Genomic DNA, 16,039 nt, shown 5'->3' on the forward strand with positions numbered 1-16,039 from the left:
TTACTATTGCATAGTGCAGTAAAATTTCACAAATCATAATAGTTATTACTACCATATTATAAAAAAGTGTAATACCATACAAATTACCACAGTGCACTGTCATGGAAAATGGTAAAAAAAGTCCCAAGCTGGGTATTTGGTGAGACACTAATATAAACTCTATAGGTTCAATGGTGTAATTTTTGAAAGGGTACCGCCTCAGTAACAATTAGGGACCATTTTTGATCATTTTTTTTTTGACAGTGCATTGTACACTACTATATTTTTTCATGCGGGTAACATAATAATAATAATAATAACTTTGTTTTATATAGTGACTTTAAAAGTAGCTTCTTAAATCACTGTACATAAAACACTGAGTAACAAAAAAGACTATTTCTTATAGTGTTGTAAGTAATTAACAGATACAGAGCACAAAATTCATAAAGATATTTCACAACTAAATCATGAAACACAGATCAAAGGTGATTCAAACAGCATTCAGTCAACGATTCATGAGAAATACAAATGTAATATCTAACAAACATCAACACAGTTTATCACTAAACTTTGCATGTGTCACTTTAGAGAGAGAGAGAGAGAGAGAGAGAGAGAGAGAGAGAGAGAGAGAGAGAGAGAGAGAGAGAGAGAGAGAGAGTTTTCCTATCAAGCACACTATATTTGGAATGCAGGTGACTGTTCAACCAGAGGCTCATTTAAATAGTAAAGGATAATTAGTTAGGCAAGAAATTCAAGTGGAGGCGTGCAACAAGAACTTGATACAAGGACAGGTAACCCAAGCATCACTCATTGTCCGTCCCATTAGCATACCGTATACATATATATAGAAGTTGGTACTCAGTGAAAGCTGCTATCACACAGTCGTACCTCAGGACCACAGGACGCATAAGTCTTCAAAGTGGTAAGATGTTGTTTTCTCTAAACTGCTCATATGTTTTATATACTTGTGTTGGCGAGGCTATGCATAATATTTATTAATTATTATACAATTTAATGGAGAGTAAATGAAACAAGTCTTAAATTAAAATATTATAATGAAAAAGCATGTTAATTCTGTATAAATAAATGCATGTAATGCATAAGGGGCAAAGCTCTAAGATAAACCGAAAAAACTTTTTCAGCAGGTTAAACATGTCACTTACTTCAATCCTGTCGGCTGAGGCTATCGAGAATGCTGTCAAGGAATGCCAAGGTATGGCCAAGATCAACCAAACAGATTGAAAGGAATAGTGATAATAGTGAGAAATAAGATATTTTTCTCCTGTGCATTTCTCCAACAGCTCCAGACTCATTTTGTTTCAAAAAATTCTTCAAACTTTGTGGTTTGAGTCAGAAAAGTCCTGAAGTGGTGAAGCAAGTTTTCAGCATCTTAGATGAAGATAACAGTGGAAGTATCGAGGAGGCTGAGCTCAAGTATGTTATCGTTGGCTGTTTTTGCACATCACGTCAATGCATTTACAAACAATGTATGCATGTTTACTTAGTAAACTCATTGTTGAGTGTTTATTCACAGATAAAGGGAAGAATTATGCGCTTCTGCTTATCTAACATGCATAATAAAATCCAGTGCATAAAAGGAATTGCTTTTGTTTAAGCTTAATAGTACATTAAATTTCCATGCCTTAACAGCCAATGTCAAAGTTCAAGGTTTTTTTTTAAATATAATCCATGAATATGCTGCCATTATGCTTTTGTTTGCCTCTGTTTTATGTGCTTTATCTGCATTATGTAATGGCATCATTAAACTACATCCCAGTGCAGGAGAAATGGCATTCAAATCTGTCCTTGAAAGGTTTTATTTTTAACATACATTGTTAAATGAATTAAATTAAAAAATTGCTTCAATTGGTAACATTTTAAAAAAATAAAGTTATTAATATTTCACTTTTCTTAAAATTTCACTTTAATTTAGGTGAAAATTTTAGGTTAAAAAAATGTTTAAGTGCTACCAATTGAAGTAATATTTTGACTTTATCCAACTTTGTACTTTTTACAGTGTAGATTCACTTTTAAAACTCACATTCAAAATTCACCTGGTGAAATCATTTTTAATTATTTAGACTTAATTGGTGGGTTCAGAAAATATGGGTAAAACAAACAGTAGAAGGAGATTTAAAGAGGCCAAATATTTTTTCTCATCAACATATTTGTGTACAACAGGTTCTTCCTCCAGCGATTTTCCCCGGGCGCCCGAACTCTGACAGATAATGAAATTAAGAGCCTCCTTGCAGCTGGAGATAAGGACGCTGATGGCACCATTGGAGTAGATGGTAATGTTTTCTCTAGTGGTTTCATGAGATTGTTATTTATTTATTTATGGTGCTATGGTAATCTATAATTAATTGTTGTATGCCTTACATTTTAACATTTTATATGCACACCTCACCTTATAATTTCAAAAAGCAATCCTCAGACATTAACAGAATAAAAAAATGTCAGATGTCTCTTGTATCTGAATGGATAAAAAAACATAAGCCTACAGTTTGGTAATATATGTGCCTAGACAATACAAAGTCTTAGCAGCAAGCAAATGAAAGTGTATATTGCTTTGTCTTAGGAGCCCTTCTCTTATTTCAACCAAGTTCAGTGATTAAATCCACTATTTAGCATCCTTTTAATTCTAATGTTCTTCTTCCTCTACAGAATTTCAATCTATGGTGTTATCATGAAAGCCCTCATGCAGTCACACTTGATCCCCAGTCTTTGTCTTACAGCCATAAACACTGAGGCTTCGTTTCACCCTGCTTTTTACACCAATTTTCTTTTTCAAATTTTGCCTTAATAAATGTATTTGTCTTTTGAATACATGTGTCCTGCATTGACCCCAAATGACCAATGACAAAACTGTTCAGGGAAAATAAAATAAAATAAAGTGATTAATAAAAAATAAAGCTTTTTTGTTTATTGTCTTTTAAAATCTTCTTTACATCAATGTGCAGAGTTATAAGGAAATTTGTAATGATGACACACAGACTTCTGTGCTGTGCTGAACTTGAGGTTGAACTTAGTGATTATTGCATTTGTCTGATGTTCAACTGAAGTGCATACATTTATTTGTGTGGTAGACAAACCTCTTGTAAGCCTCTTGTAGATGCCTGCTTGAAAAGCATAAACACTGTGGCATATTGGCATCTCTTTGTCTCTATTTTACATGCAGTTTATATGACTTCACATTACTGTAATTAAGAAACAAATAAATTATGCATTTAAGTGAACCTAAAAGTAAAAGTTTAACTAGTGAACAAATGGAAAATAGTTTCAATGATCATCATGTCAAGGTTTATGTCAATGGGCTATTTGTGCATTATCCCTTATTATAATGACCTCAGGGAGTTAATGGCAATAGCCTTCCCCTCAACCCACTTTAGATTATTATAGTTGGTGTATATCAGATTACATCTTAATTTCTCAACACTTAAGTGTGCTATAAAACCTAAAAAGAGAAGAATAATCCGATTGAGTGACAATTTGTACTCTATTTGCCAAATATGTTGCAAAAAGTTTGGTTCTGATTTTTTCAGCATGCTGAATCCTTTTACATATAAGTATATAAGGATGTATTTACTACCCTTTTAATGCTAATGTTATTTTTCCTTAATCTATGGTGTTCTCCTGAAAGCCCTCATGCAGTCACACTTGATCCCCTTTCTTTGTCTTAGTCATTACTTACACCAAGTGTCTTTTTCAAATTTTGCCTCAATAAATGTATTTGTCTTACATGTGTCCTACGCTGACCCCAAATGACGAATGAGAAAACAAGGAAAATAAAGTGATTTAAACGGCTCTTCTGTCTTTTAAAATCTTCTTTACATTTTTGTGCAGAATATTTTTTATGATGAGAGACTTCTGTGATGTGCCAGACATGAGCTTGTACTGTGAACCTAGTGATGCATTATTGCAGTTGTCTGATGTTCAGCCAAAGTGCATACATTTATCTATATGTTAGACAAACAGTAAGCCTTTTGTAGGTGCCTGTTGAAAAGCATAAACATTGTGGCATGACCTCAGTGAGTTGAAGGCAATAGCCTTCCCATCAACCCACTTTAGATTATTATGGTTGGTCTTTATCTACCTTAGTGTCCTATAAAACTTAAATAGAGCAGAATTTTCCGATTGAGTGACAGTTTGTACTTTATGTGCCAATTATGTTGCAGAAAAAAAAATTGTTCTGTCAGCAGAATACACAGTAAAACGTTGGATCAACTTAAAAAAAACTGTAATTGGTAAATTTAACTTATTTGTTTAGTGAAAAACATTTTAAGTGAAATTTTTAAGTTTAAGTTTCACTTTTTACTGTGATTAAATCAAATCATCATACTATATAGCTTAGCTTATTCAAGTGAGTGTTATACTTTGTTGACATACAGTATATGCAGTGCAGGTTTTTTATATGCATTTGCAATCAACATATCTCATGGCAAATACATCTTCATATTAAGTGGTTTATTTTCATCTGAGATATAATCACAGCCTTTAAAACAATACAACTCAATTGTAAAACAAACCAAGGAGGCATAAAAGAGACAGACAGTGAGAGCAGGTGTAAGTTTCAGTGAAGAGGGCCTCTCAATACTGAATGGAAAGGATATCCAACTCAGGTTACCGCTTAGCTCATTAGAACAATGGAATTGAAAATGCAGCATCAATCCTGGTTTCTGATTATCTCCTTACTGCACTAAGGCCAGAGACCTAAACGAGCAAGCAAACGTGCTTTAATGGAAAAAGTTGCAAAGATAATCCTGTTGGGCGTGGACCAATATTTTTCCGAGAGCAATAAGGGGAGCTTAAACAGCAATTATGTTACGAAGCTTATCAATCATATTATATACTGTAGACAGAGTTCACCTGTGTATACGAATAAGTAGATATAAAGATGGTAAAACTAATTCACTTATCTGGAACGTCATCTAGCTTTGGTAAAGATTAATTAGATACTAAGAAAGTACAACCAATATGATGGGTGAAGATTAAAATCTATGACTGAACCCTACATAACACTCCAAAATACTGTGTCGTTTCAACCCGTAGTGTGGTAATATATGCTGCCCTACAAAGGCTAAGTTCAGTAACTACGCAAACAATGAAACCGATAAAAGTTTTTTTACACCAGCCAGTCAAACATGTTACTGCAATTTTGGCACACACGTTTTTTCTGAAATGGGACAAAATTTGTACTAGGAGCCTTTGTCACAAGACACAACAGATCCCACAAAGCCCGTTTCAACCCAAACTCAATTTTGATGCGTACTGCGCCTTGGCTTAGTAGGGCACTATGGTCGAATCCAATATTGGTTTAACTTAACCTACAAGTCAATATTTGACCCAAACAAAGGTTAAAACAACCAAACTCATGTTTTTCCATAATTTAACCAAATAGGGGTTAAATCAACCCAGCATTCTTTACACTCTAAAAATGGCTGGGTTATTTTTGACCCATCATAAGTAAATAATGGACACCGCTGGGTTAAAATTGGCCCAATGCTGGGTTGTTTTAACCCAATGGCTGGGTTATTGTACCCCAGGTTAGTTAATAGAAATAAAGCTTTTAATAGTTTGTTCATGTTAGTTCACAGTGTATTAACTAACGCTAACAATTTTTTTTTATAAAGAATTAGTAATTGTTGAAATTAACCTTAACAAACATTAATAAATGCTGTATAAGTGCAGTTTATTATAAGTTCATGTTAACTAATGTAGTTAACTAATGTTAACCAATTGTAAAGTTTTACCCAAGTAATTGTTTGCAAGCTTATTCATCAACACCGGACTAATCGTGACACGGAACTGTGTTTCAATAGTAGACGTAATCTACCGGAGCGTTTTAACTGTAACACGCTGGCTACTGTCAAGAGCAGGAAGTAGATCACTTTCATTAGTCTCAACTCTGTTTTCTAAATGAGATAACAAATGATGCCGTTTGTTTTTGTTGACATGTTGTAACAGGTAAGCAGCAGTTGACAAGCTCTTAGTGGTGTGACAGTTCTCGTTTTTAAAAGCGGATTATTGCTACAGCTAACAAGCTATCTTGTGTGTACTAAGCTAATTTTTATACCTTGTAACAAGTGTGTCGTTAAGATCAGGTTTTCTGTTAATTTGTTTTTGATCAAATAATTCATGTCCATGCTGCATCAGTCATTTAAAGAATGCCGCGTTTGCCGTTGTTCTCTTTTGTAGAGAAAGAGATAAATGAACTTGTTTGTCAGCAACGTTTTTTCTGTTTGAGATGACTCTTACACTTTAATAACCTGTATTTTTTTCTGTAAGCACTTTGTAAGATCTACATTCAGACGTTTGCATGGCTCTGTAACTTTATATTTACTTTTTTTTATGGAAGCCTCCACATCATGTACATGTATTCAATCAATATTAATAATACTTACATAATTTGCAAAACCTTTACTCGTAGTGGGTACACGTTGCATGTGAAAATCACTGTATGTTCACTGCAAAAATGTTTAAAAATTTTTGTCTACAGGTCAAAGGCATGCATGCCAAACAAAATAAGAAAATAGGGAACTGCAGACACAGAGCACACTAATGCTTATGATCAGGTATTGAAGTGAATGCTTTTGTCATTAGGGTCGTATTATGAATTGTTTCATTCAGACATGGTTAATTGTATTTTTATACCCCTATATATTTTATATCCATAGCCCAAGAATGGCCTCTGGAACACAAGAGAAACAGTACACGCCTTCTTTGCTAAGTTTTTTCATCTATAATCCTAAATTTGGACCACGTGAGGGGGAGGTAAGTTCTGTTTACTTGTACATTAGCCTGAGAATAAAAGTGGTCTTATGTTATAGCTGTTCTAAATAATTTTGTTTATTTGATTATGGTTATAGTACCCAAAAAGATACGTGTTCTGACTTCAAGTTTTTAGATCTATGTAACAGATTTTTCCATGCTTGAATTAGTTTAGGATAAATCGGAATGCTTACCATTTATTAGTGCAGGAAATGGAGTGGTTAAGTCAGATTGCACCTAGGCCTTCTCATAACTTGTAAAACAGACAAATGCTAGTAGAAGTCATATTATTTGGGTAATTAAATGTTTTTCAAACATTTATTCATTTGTTTTTTTTTTCTCTGTAGGAGGAAAAGAAAATCTTGTTTTACCACCCCATTGAAATAGAGAAGAATGAAAAAATACGCAATGTTGGACTCTGTGAGGCCATTGTTCAGTTTACCAGGTTTGCGTTCTACTAATATGAAGAGTTTTAAAGATTGAAAAAAAATAAAGTTGTTTTGTTGACTGTTATTATTACCTTTGGTGACTTTTTACAGAACCTTCTGTTCAACCAAACCAGCTAAATCCCTCCACACTCAGAAGAATAGACAGTTTTTCCATGAGCCGGAGGAAAATTACTGGATGGTCATGGTACAACATCAATGATTTCTTTCAACACATTGTTTTATTTTTTAAAGTCAAATGAAAGATGGAATAAAATTAAAGGAGACATCAACAAGATCTAACTTTTTGCATGTTTAAGTGCTATGATTGTGTCCCCAGTGCTTCTATCAACCTAGAAAATGTGAAAAAGATCAACCCAGTAACTTTATTTTGGTAAACCATTTTCTGAAAGCATGTGGATAAATTAGGTAGTTGAAATTTGGCTCCCATTGTGATGTCAAAGGGGGATCTTATTATAATATTACCGCCCCTTTATCTGAACTGTCCAACCACTGCACACTGCTACATAATTAACAGCACAATTGAGTTTCAACAAACTGCCATCATTGCATTCAGTTTTTGCATTTTATCAGCTCATTTGCATTTAAAGGTGCTCTAAGCGAATTTGTGTGACGTCACTTCTTGTTGACGTTCCAAGTGTTGTCAAAAAAAACGGAGTGTAGCTAACTTCTACCCCTCCCTTCTGTGCTTTCTGAAAGACTCATGAACGCGCCCAACCAACATTCCCAAATCATTCTTGTCATTTATTGGCTAAAACACTTTGTTATGTTTCGTGGTTGTAGATTTTACCACTTTGTTTTTGTTGCAGTTTGTGGAGCCTGGGCTGTCTACAGAGACAGTGTTTTTTTACAGTGTGTTCAGGGGGCAGGCAGCTAGCAGATAGTGAGGAGATGTTTACTGTATGCACCAAAATGTTTTATGCCCTAAAACGCGTGAATTCGCTTAGAGCACCTTTAAAAGGACACACCAAAGAACAGCAAATTTTTTACTCACATCTACAAAGTGGCAATTTGAACATGTTATAATTAATTATCTATATGGTATTTGGAGCTAAAACTTCACATATGTACTCTGGGGAAGTCTTGTGAAATGTCCCCTTTAAAATAAGCTAGTCTGAGACTTAAGTGTATCTGAAATGTGCATTAAGCCATTTTGGGTTTTTCTATTAAGGTTGTTCGGAATCCAATGGTGGAAAAACCCAGCAAAGATGGCAAACCACCGACTGTAGAGTACCAAGAAGAAGAAATTATTGTAAGTATTGTCTGGCCTATTAGTCAGCATTCAAAATGGATTTTACCTAAAAATTATTTTACATAAAAATATATTCTCCCCTTTTTGTATTTTAGGATTCAGTTTATGGTTCTGTATTACAGCAGTGCTACAGCATGTATAAGGTAAACTGTGTTTGCCACAATTATATAGAAAAGTTTATTCTGCTTATTATGTTTTTGGTTCTTTTTTGCCAAACACATCTGATTACAGTTTTTTTTTTTTTTTTTTATGGTTTCTAGCTCTTCAATGGCACATTCAGCAGAGCATTTGAAGCTGGTGGAGTGGAACTGCTTACCCAAAAACTTGAAAAGTTCTTTTACAGGGTAAATGAAGTATTAATTAAGAGAACTCGATCCGTCTATCAGATAAAAGGCAGACAGTACTTGCGATATGCATGGTGCATGCATGTGTTGTACAGGGTCAACCATCAGTTTTAGTTGCTGCTTTGTTATACCCTTAACATGTCATACAGTATCTGCTTATTTGCCAGCCCCCTAAAGCACATCTGTGATAATTACCATGTGACGTTTAAATTTCCTGTGTCTAAACATAACCTCAACATATTTTACATGTGCAAATGACACTTTTGAAATGTAGAAATGTGTCATAAAAATTATACATATTACACTTACACCAAATTAGCAATTGTAAACAAAAGCTCCATATTTTTCTGTGAAGTGATAATCCAATCAGTTGTTCCCCCAGTATTGCATCTTCTGCTGCTGGAGATGCCCAGCAATCTCATTTGTCCAAGTTTGGCTTATTGGTTCTTTGGTTTTAAATTTCTTTGAGGGCATCGTGCTTATGCACCTGTATAAATAATTCAGCTTTGGTCAAGGGAAACCCTTGGTGTCACCCCCTCCCTAACCTAAGCGGAGTCCTGGAGCTCTAAGTGAAAGTGCTTAGGTTAAATGTCACTGACTGCTGTGCAAAGCCACACCAGTGCTGCATATCCGCACATCCAGTTGTCAAATTACATTACATCAGGTTCATCAGGGAAGCCTTGGTAATTTCATCCATGTTTGCGGTCATAATGTTGTTGTACAGTTACTTCTGCATCTTTCTTTAGAATTAAGACAATTTATTATTTTAAGTAATTTTATACCAAGTAATTGGACTCTGAATAAAGTATCTCCTGTGTATTTCTTATTACATCTAGATTCTTAATTGTATATATGGTTGTTGTGCAAAATATGAGTAACGTATAAGATTTCGTTTCTGTCTTAGTACCTGCAAACGCTTCACCTTCAGTCATGTGACCTGCTGGATGTGTTTGGAGGAATCAGCTTTTTCCCCTTGGATAAGATGACCTACCTGAAGATCCAGTCTTTTGTTAATGGAGTAGAGGAGAGCCTGAGTCTGGTCAAATACACAGCATTCCTCTACAACGACCAGCTGATCTGGTGAATGTCAATTAAGCACCTCTCACATCACTTAAAAAAGTAGTTCACCCAAAAAAAGGTTCACCCAAAGGTTCTTTGAAACTTGGTTCATGTTAAGCATGAGGAATCCAATTCTTTAACTGTGTTAGTAAGTAGGCCTATGCAAGAAATATCATTAGACTCCCCTTTAAATAATTTAAATAAATTAATGATTTTTATAAACATCACTCCTTTTTTCAAGTGAATGACATAATTGAACGTTAAAATGGTGTTGAGGACATCCATAAGGTCCGCAGGACTCAATAAAAACAGCACTACCAAAGCTTCTTAATCTCAAAATGTCAGGCAAAGGGATTGAGATAGAATTAAAATATGCCTTTTAATCCTCTTTGTGGAGTTTACATCATGACTTTTACATGTTTTTTTGTACAAAACACTTCCCTTAAAGTGTTTATTTGTTGAATTTTCTTTGTCTTTTTACATGGCATATGCTGACTATCCCCCTGTTGCGTTTTACATGTTTTGCATAAGCCTTTCTTTACAAAACTAAGTTATTTTAAACTGAGGTATATAGTTAGAGTGGTTTTCCATGTGTGTACAGCCAACAAGTGCCCAGCATACACAGGAACTCATTCAGTGCTGTTTAAACGCATCCCATGATGCACCAAATTGGCCAAATGTGAATAGTTATAAATAAAGCTTTGAAAGTTTTGATTTAAGTTTAACCTTGTTTACTGCATAATTCTTATACTTTCACGTGTGTTATTTTTAAGTGTGTCCAAGCATTTGACAGCTCTTACATGATATATATAAACACACTGAATTAAAGCCATTTATCAGATCAGTTTGTAAGTGGTTGTCTTTTGTTGTGTATTTTGCAGGAGTGGTCTAGAGCAGGAGGACATGCGCATTCTGTACAAATACCTGACAACCTCACTGTTCCCTCGGCACGCTGAACCTGAGGTGAGCGGGTTTATTGTTAAGCAGCATCTACAATGCCCTTTTGATCAGAGATAATAAAGTAGCCTTAGAAAGGACACTTAGAAAATCACATAAAGGATAGGTAACTTTTAAATAAATGTATTTTATTTGATAAATATTGTTTCAAAACTGTCTTACAAAGATTAGTGCTTTACAAACAACCAAATGGGAAACACAAAGACTTAGAATAAATATAATGTACGGGAATGATAGATTGCTATAATAAACTGTATAAGCAGTTGGAGCAACACTAACATGATTTCACTATTTTAAAATAACCCTGGCAAATTGAATTCTTTTATACCAACAAATTTCTATTGTAAATGAAGTAATATACAGTCACATGGTGTTTCCAGTGTTGCCGTAATGTGACTGATTTTATGCAATGTATGATTTTTACACTGTTTCAAAATCATCCGCCATCTCTATAACAGGGCATTTTTGTTAATAAATGTTTTTTTTTGTGTGTGTGTGTGCAAACATTTGGTAGCTTGCTGGAAGGGACTCTCCTTTAAGGCCAGAGGTGGCTGGGAATCTGTTGCACTATGGTAGGCAAGTATCCAAATGTTTCCTGCTTTAAACTTTAGCTTGAGGCATTGGGAACACAAGCAGTCAACCGCAGCACTAAGACAACACAGATCAACCACCACTGGCATGTATCAGATTGCACAAGGGTAATTTAATTGCTTCGGTGGCAATGAGAAGAGCAGACTTCACAACTGGCCATGTGATTATTCAAGTTGTGGATAAGCCCAACCACTTGGTCTACACGATGGAGTTGTATTTGCAAATACGTAATATGATTTCCAGTAACATGACAATCTGTCAAGAGAGGCTGATAAATAATTGGCTTTTTAGGTTGATTTGTTGGTATAAATGTGTAATGTGGGTAGAGGGAGCATATTTGTTTGGCAGAGACACAAATTTTTAACAAGCTCATGCATTCTTTGAGAGTCCAGCCAATGATGTCGACAGATGCTATACAAGAGGAGCAGCTATGACCAATATAAGTAACCTCTTTAAGTAACCAGTAACCAGACTTTTGACCCATGACGAATAACCTGGTCCACACTGCAGCTTTTTTCTGGCTATGAATCGCCCTCTTGGACAGAGAGTGACTATCTGACAAATGTAAAGCAGCGTGCATTGATTCATTTAGTGCCATTATAAGTAGTTCAGTTTTATGCACTCAGTGTTTCACTTGCTTTTTTTAAAGCAGCTACATTAGAAAGTCAACGGAGTTTAAGAACCATATAGGATTTGATATGTTTCAGCTAATACCACAAATACATTTGTTTTAATATTATGCTCCTGATATTGTGTTCAGCATTACTTTTAATCATTGGTATTAATTGACCGTCTATGTTACTGAAACAGATTTTTAACAGGACCAGCGAATCTTAAAGACCCAGATGCAAAATTCAGATTTCCCAGGATATTTGTTAACACAGAGGACAGTTACGAGGAGCTACATCTGATTGTTTACAAGGTGAGAAAGCAGTCATAGTTATGTATGTATACAGATCTGTTTTTTATAATTATATGGATTTGATATGGTTTTGTTACTTACTACATGTGTTGTTGTGACTTCAATACCTTTGTTCACGGCACTGACATCTGTTTGTTCGATCAAAACCATGGGAAATTTGATGGTGTGGATATTACCTGCTTAATAAAATGTGCAACTTTGGGCGTTAATTACATTTTACATAAATCTCTTTGTTTATACAGGCAATGAGTGCAGCTGTATGCTTCATGGTAAATGGTTAGTATCTCATCTTTCTTTAAGGATATTTAAAATATAGATTCTCAGTATTGTATAGTATTTTATTATAAGATTACTTAATACAAGAAAATGACAAAATACCAAAAATAACCTAAAAACAACCCATTGTGTCCATCACATGGTCACAGCGCCCCCTAATGTGTGGTTCAGTTTTCTTATTTTTACATTTTGACTTTTATTATTTGCCAAGTTTCTTCAGTGTTTACTTTGTCTTGTCCAAAGAAGTGGAATGTTTTTTTTTCACCAATGCATGCACTTAGAGGGTTTTGCAGCAAAAGGTCGGTCAAATTTGTTAAACACAATACCAATGAAATGACAAAAGTGACATTTTTGGAATAATTTGTGGATATTCGTTACTGACTTATAACTTTTTCATTGCAGCTAAAGTGAAATTACTGAACCTAAACAAATGAGCCTTAATAAGAGTATATTTAGAAGAAAACATGTCAGATGCACTTAGAGGGTTTTGCATCTGAACTCTTCAATTATTGTCACAGCATTTTAAAGAGATCACCTAGATATTAACCTTTTTCTCAAATTTGATTCCCTCTTTGCTATTCTTAGCTGCAGTGGATTTAAGTCGGGAGTTTTGTGAGCAACTAGACAGTCTTGTTGGTCCCCAACTCACCCTGCTGGCCTCGGACATATGTGAGCAGTACAACGTAAACCGGAGAATATCAGGGTCAGTAGTAATCTAACACTTCAACTGCTAAAGAAAGTTAAGGTCTTTTAAACAATTTACATATTATATACCTTTAACAATACCCAGACAATGCTTCCCCTCATTTCTTCCTTTCTTGCCCTCTCTCCAATACCCCGCCCACTAAAGAGCACACTGTCAAAAAGCAACCCTCATTGGCTTTTTTGATGGCCACTCCCTTGATTCTTTTTTGCTTTTTACATCACATTTTACAATCACAAGTGTTATTTCACACCTTTTTCCGTTACATAGTAGTGAAATTGCTTACTATGTTTAGTATGTTTAGTCGTATCTGCAACTCCATGTTGCATCTCATACATGCATTAATCTTTAATGACCGGGTCGTCTTGTGACCCATGTAACCATTCAGAAATTCAGGCAGGGCTTTCACTCACATCCATGCTAAGAGAGAAGTTCCACTGTATCATCTCTCCTCCAGTTGCTGTTACCAGACCTTATCCATTAATCATATCTAAACAGTGTGTCCTGGTCTTACCTGAGCCCTGCATTATGCACAGTATTGTTTTGTGTGGTATAGTCCCTCGTATAAAATTGCAATTTAATGCATTTAAAGGACACATAACTGTTTGTTGCACAGGTAGTAAATACCTCATCTTCAATAATTCTTTCACATTGTTTTGGTAGGCCAGAGAAGGAGCCTCAGTTTAAGTTCATCTACTTTAACCACATGAACTTGGCGGAAAAAAGCACCATCCACATGCGTAAGACAGCCAGCGTGTCCCTTACCTCTGTCCACCCGGACCTCATGAAAATCCTTGGAGATATTAACTGCGACTTTGCACGGTATGCAGTCCTATTATTGGTTCGGGAAACTTGGCATGATAAAAAAATTCTAGTTTTTAGAGGAAATCTAGATATTTGAAACAAAGTCTTTGTGTGTTTTGTAGGGTTGATGAGGACGAGGAAATCATTGTTAAAGCGATGACGGACTACTGGGTTGTTGGCAAGAAGTCTGATCAGAGGGAGCTGTATGTCATTTTAAATCAGAAGAATGCCAACCTTATTGAAGTGAATGGTAAGCTATATAAATTCATAAACATAATGGTGTGAGATTGTGTTCAAGTAAACTAGTCATCAGTTTGTATTAACATATTAAATTAGTTTCTGTTTAGAAGTTAAAGTGTATTAAAATTTTATGGTACCTTTTTTAAAGTTCTCACTACTCTTATGTTTATGTTGCAGAGGAAGTAAAAAGGCTTTGTGCAACGCAATTCAATAATATATTTTTCTTGGACTGAAGAGAGAGATGAGCATGGACTACTTCACTACACTAAAACTGTCAACTGTTCAGGTTTTACTGACGGCATCAGTGTAATGCAATAATTGCATTGTAAAAAATGATTTTTCACATCATGCAATTTTTTAGATTTTTATTTAATCTATAAAAAATGTGGTTGCTTTCTTGTAATTAATGTAAAATCTGAATTTTACTGAGAGAGAATGACTTTTGTGTTTGTTTGTTTGTTTGTTTGTGTGTACACAGTCATGTTGATTGTCATGATCATCTCAAATCTTCATTTTTGCATTCAGGTTGTTCAGATTTGTTTTATTACTCACAAAAACATTTAGGGTGACTTTCAGAATATAAATCTTTCAAGCTATATTTGTCTCATATTTTAAGTGTTATTACGATCATGCTTTGTTAACATCCATGACTTAATAAATTTTCATTAAATTCACGCTGGTCTTGTTCCAGTACTCTGCAGTACACTGAACTGAACTCTTGAAATGCTTTGCTGTCATGCTCCAGTTTTGTGTTTCGAAGGCTCATGCTGAATTGTTTCAATTATGTTTTTCACATGCCTACTTACAGATTCACTTGATTCAGATTCATATACAGAAGTAAACTGATTTCAAAGCTTCCTTTTTCAAATTAAATTGTATTTCTATGTAGATTTAAAGAAAATATGTTTTAGAGAATTATAGAGAAATAACAAAACAGCAGAGAAGTATGGAAAAATAAAAAATATATAAAATAAATAATTATTGCAAATTAAAATATGTGAGTTCTCATACCTCAATTGACAACATGACTTTATTCTTATTGATGACAATGCTGAGGCACTTACTATAGTTTAATAATTGTTAGTACTTTATTTAAATAAAGTGTCATAAAGGCTATTGCGTTTTAAAATTATTATTAGTTATTAATGGTAAATACTACATGATGAGATTAATAACCTTGGATAACTTAGTGGGAATGCATTTATTTTATTGTGCAGTGTTGTAAGCCAGAATGAATGATTATATTTGATGGACATCTGGTCTGAGGGATTTACCTTGTCTTTTATCCTCAACAAGAGGCTTAGCTTTCTGAAAACAATTATTCAAAATGTTGTGCTATAACCCGGTGTATTTATTTATTTATTCTGGAAAGGACTAATTGTTTATAGAAGTTGCATAACGGTAGCTTCATAAAAATCTATATTATATTACATAAATTATTATAAAAAGCACACACACACACACACACACACACACACACACACACACACACACACACACACACACACACACACACACACACACACACACACACACACATATATATATATATATATATGATTTATATGATATATTATCATACCACGTTCCAGTTTACTCGGATTTAGGATATTTCCCACCACAACCCGGAAATGGTGTCTTGAAAGTCGCTCTTTTTTATGTTACTAAACACTTCAAATGGTTTGATGTTACTAAATC

At 34.5% G+C, this 16,039-nt stretch overlaps 2 protein-coding genes across 2 annotated transcripts; both read left to right on the forward strand.

The window, feature by feature from the left end:
• Positions 1–862: 862 nt before the first annotated feature.
• pvalb9 (parvalbumin 9) lies at positions 863–2,836 on the forward strand. Its single transcript, XM_065242828.2, has 5 exons — positions 863–901; positions 1,122–1,192; positions 1,281–1,413; positions 2,161–2,270; positions 2,644–2,836. Exons 2-5 carry the CDS (start codon positions 1,132–1,134, stop codon positions 2,667–2,669), a joined length of 330 nt encoding a protein of 109 aa, XP_065098900.1. The 5' UTR covers positions 863–901; positions 1,122–1,131; the 3' UTR covers positions 2,670–2,836.
• A 2,978-nt stretch (positions 2,837–5,814) lies between these two features.
• Positions 5,815–15,046, forward strand: ccz1 (CCZ1 homolog, vacuolar protein trafficking and biogenesis associated). The gene is made up of 17 exons (XM_065242552.1): positions 5,815–5,943; positions 6,476–6,551; positions 6,654–6,750; positions 7,095–7,192; positions 7,287–7,380; positions 8,365–8,445; positions 8,541–8,588; positions 8,706–8,789; positions 9,694–9,869; positions 10,730–10,811; positions 11,320–11,381; positions 12,207–12,318; positions 12,561–12,594; positions 13,180–13,297; positions 13,961–14,119; positions 14,224–14,351; positions 14,519–15,046. The coding sequence occupies exons 2-17, from the start codon at positions 6,538–6,540 to the stop codon at positions 14,572–14,574; spliced, it is 1,443 nt and encodes a 480-aa protein (XP_065098624.1). The 5' UTR covers positions 5,815–5,943; positions 6,476–6,537; the 3' UTR covers positions 14,575–15,046.
• Positions 15,047–16,039: the final 993 nt, after the last annotated feature.

The sequence above is a fragment of the Paramisgurnus dabryanus genome, chromosome 1, assembly GCF_030506205.2.
Source record: "Paramisgurnus dabryanus chromosome 1, PD_genome_1.1, whole genome shotgun sequence".
Taxonomy (NCBI): domain Eukaryota; kingdom Metazoa; phylum Chordata; class Actinopteri; order Cypriniformes; family Cobitidae; genus Paramisgurnus; species Paramisgurnus dabryanus.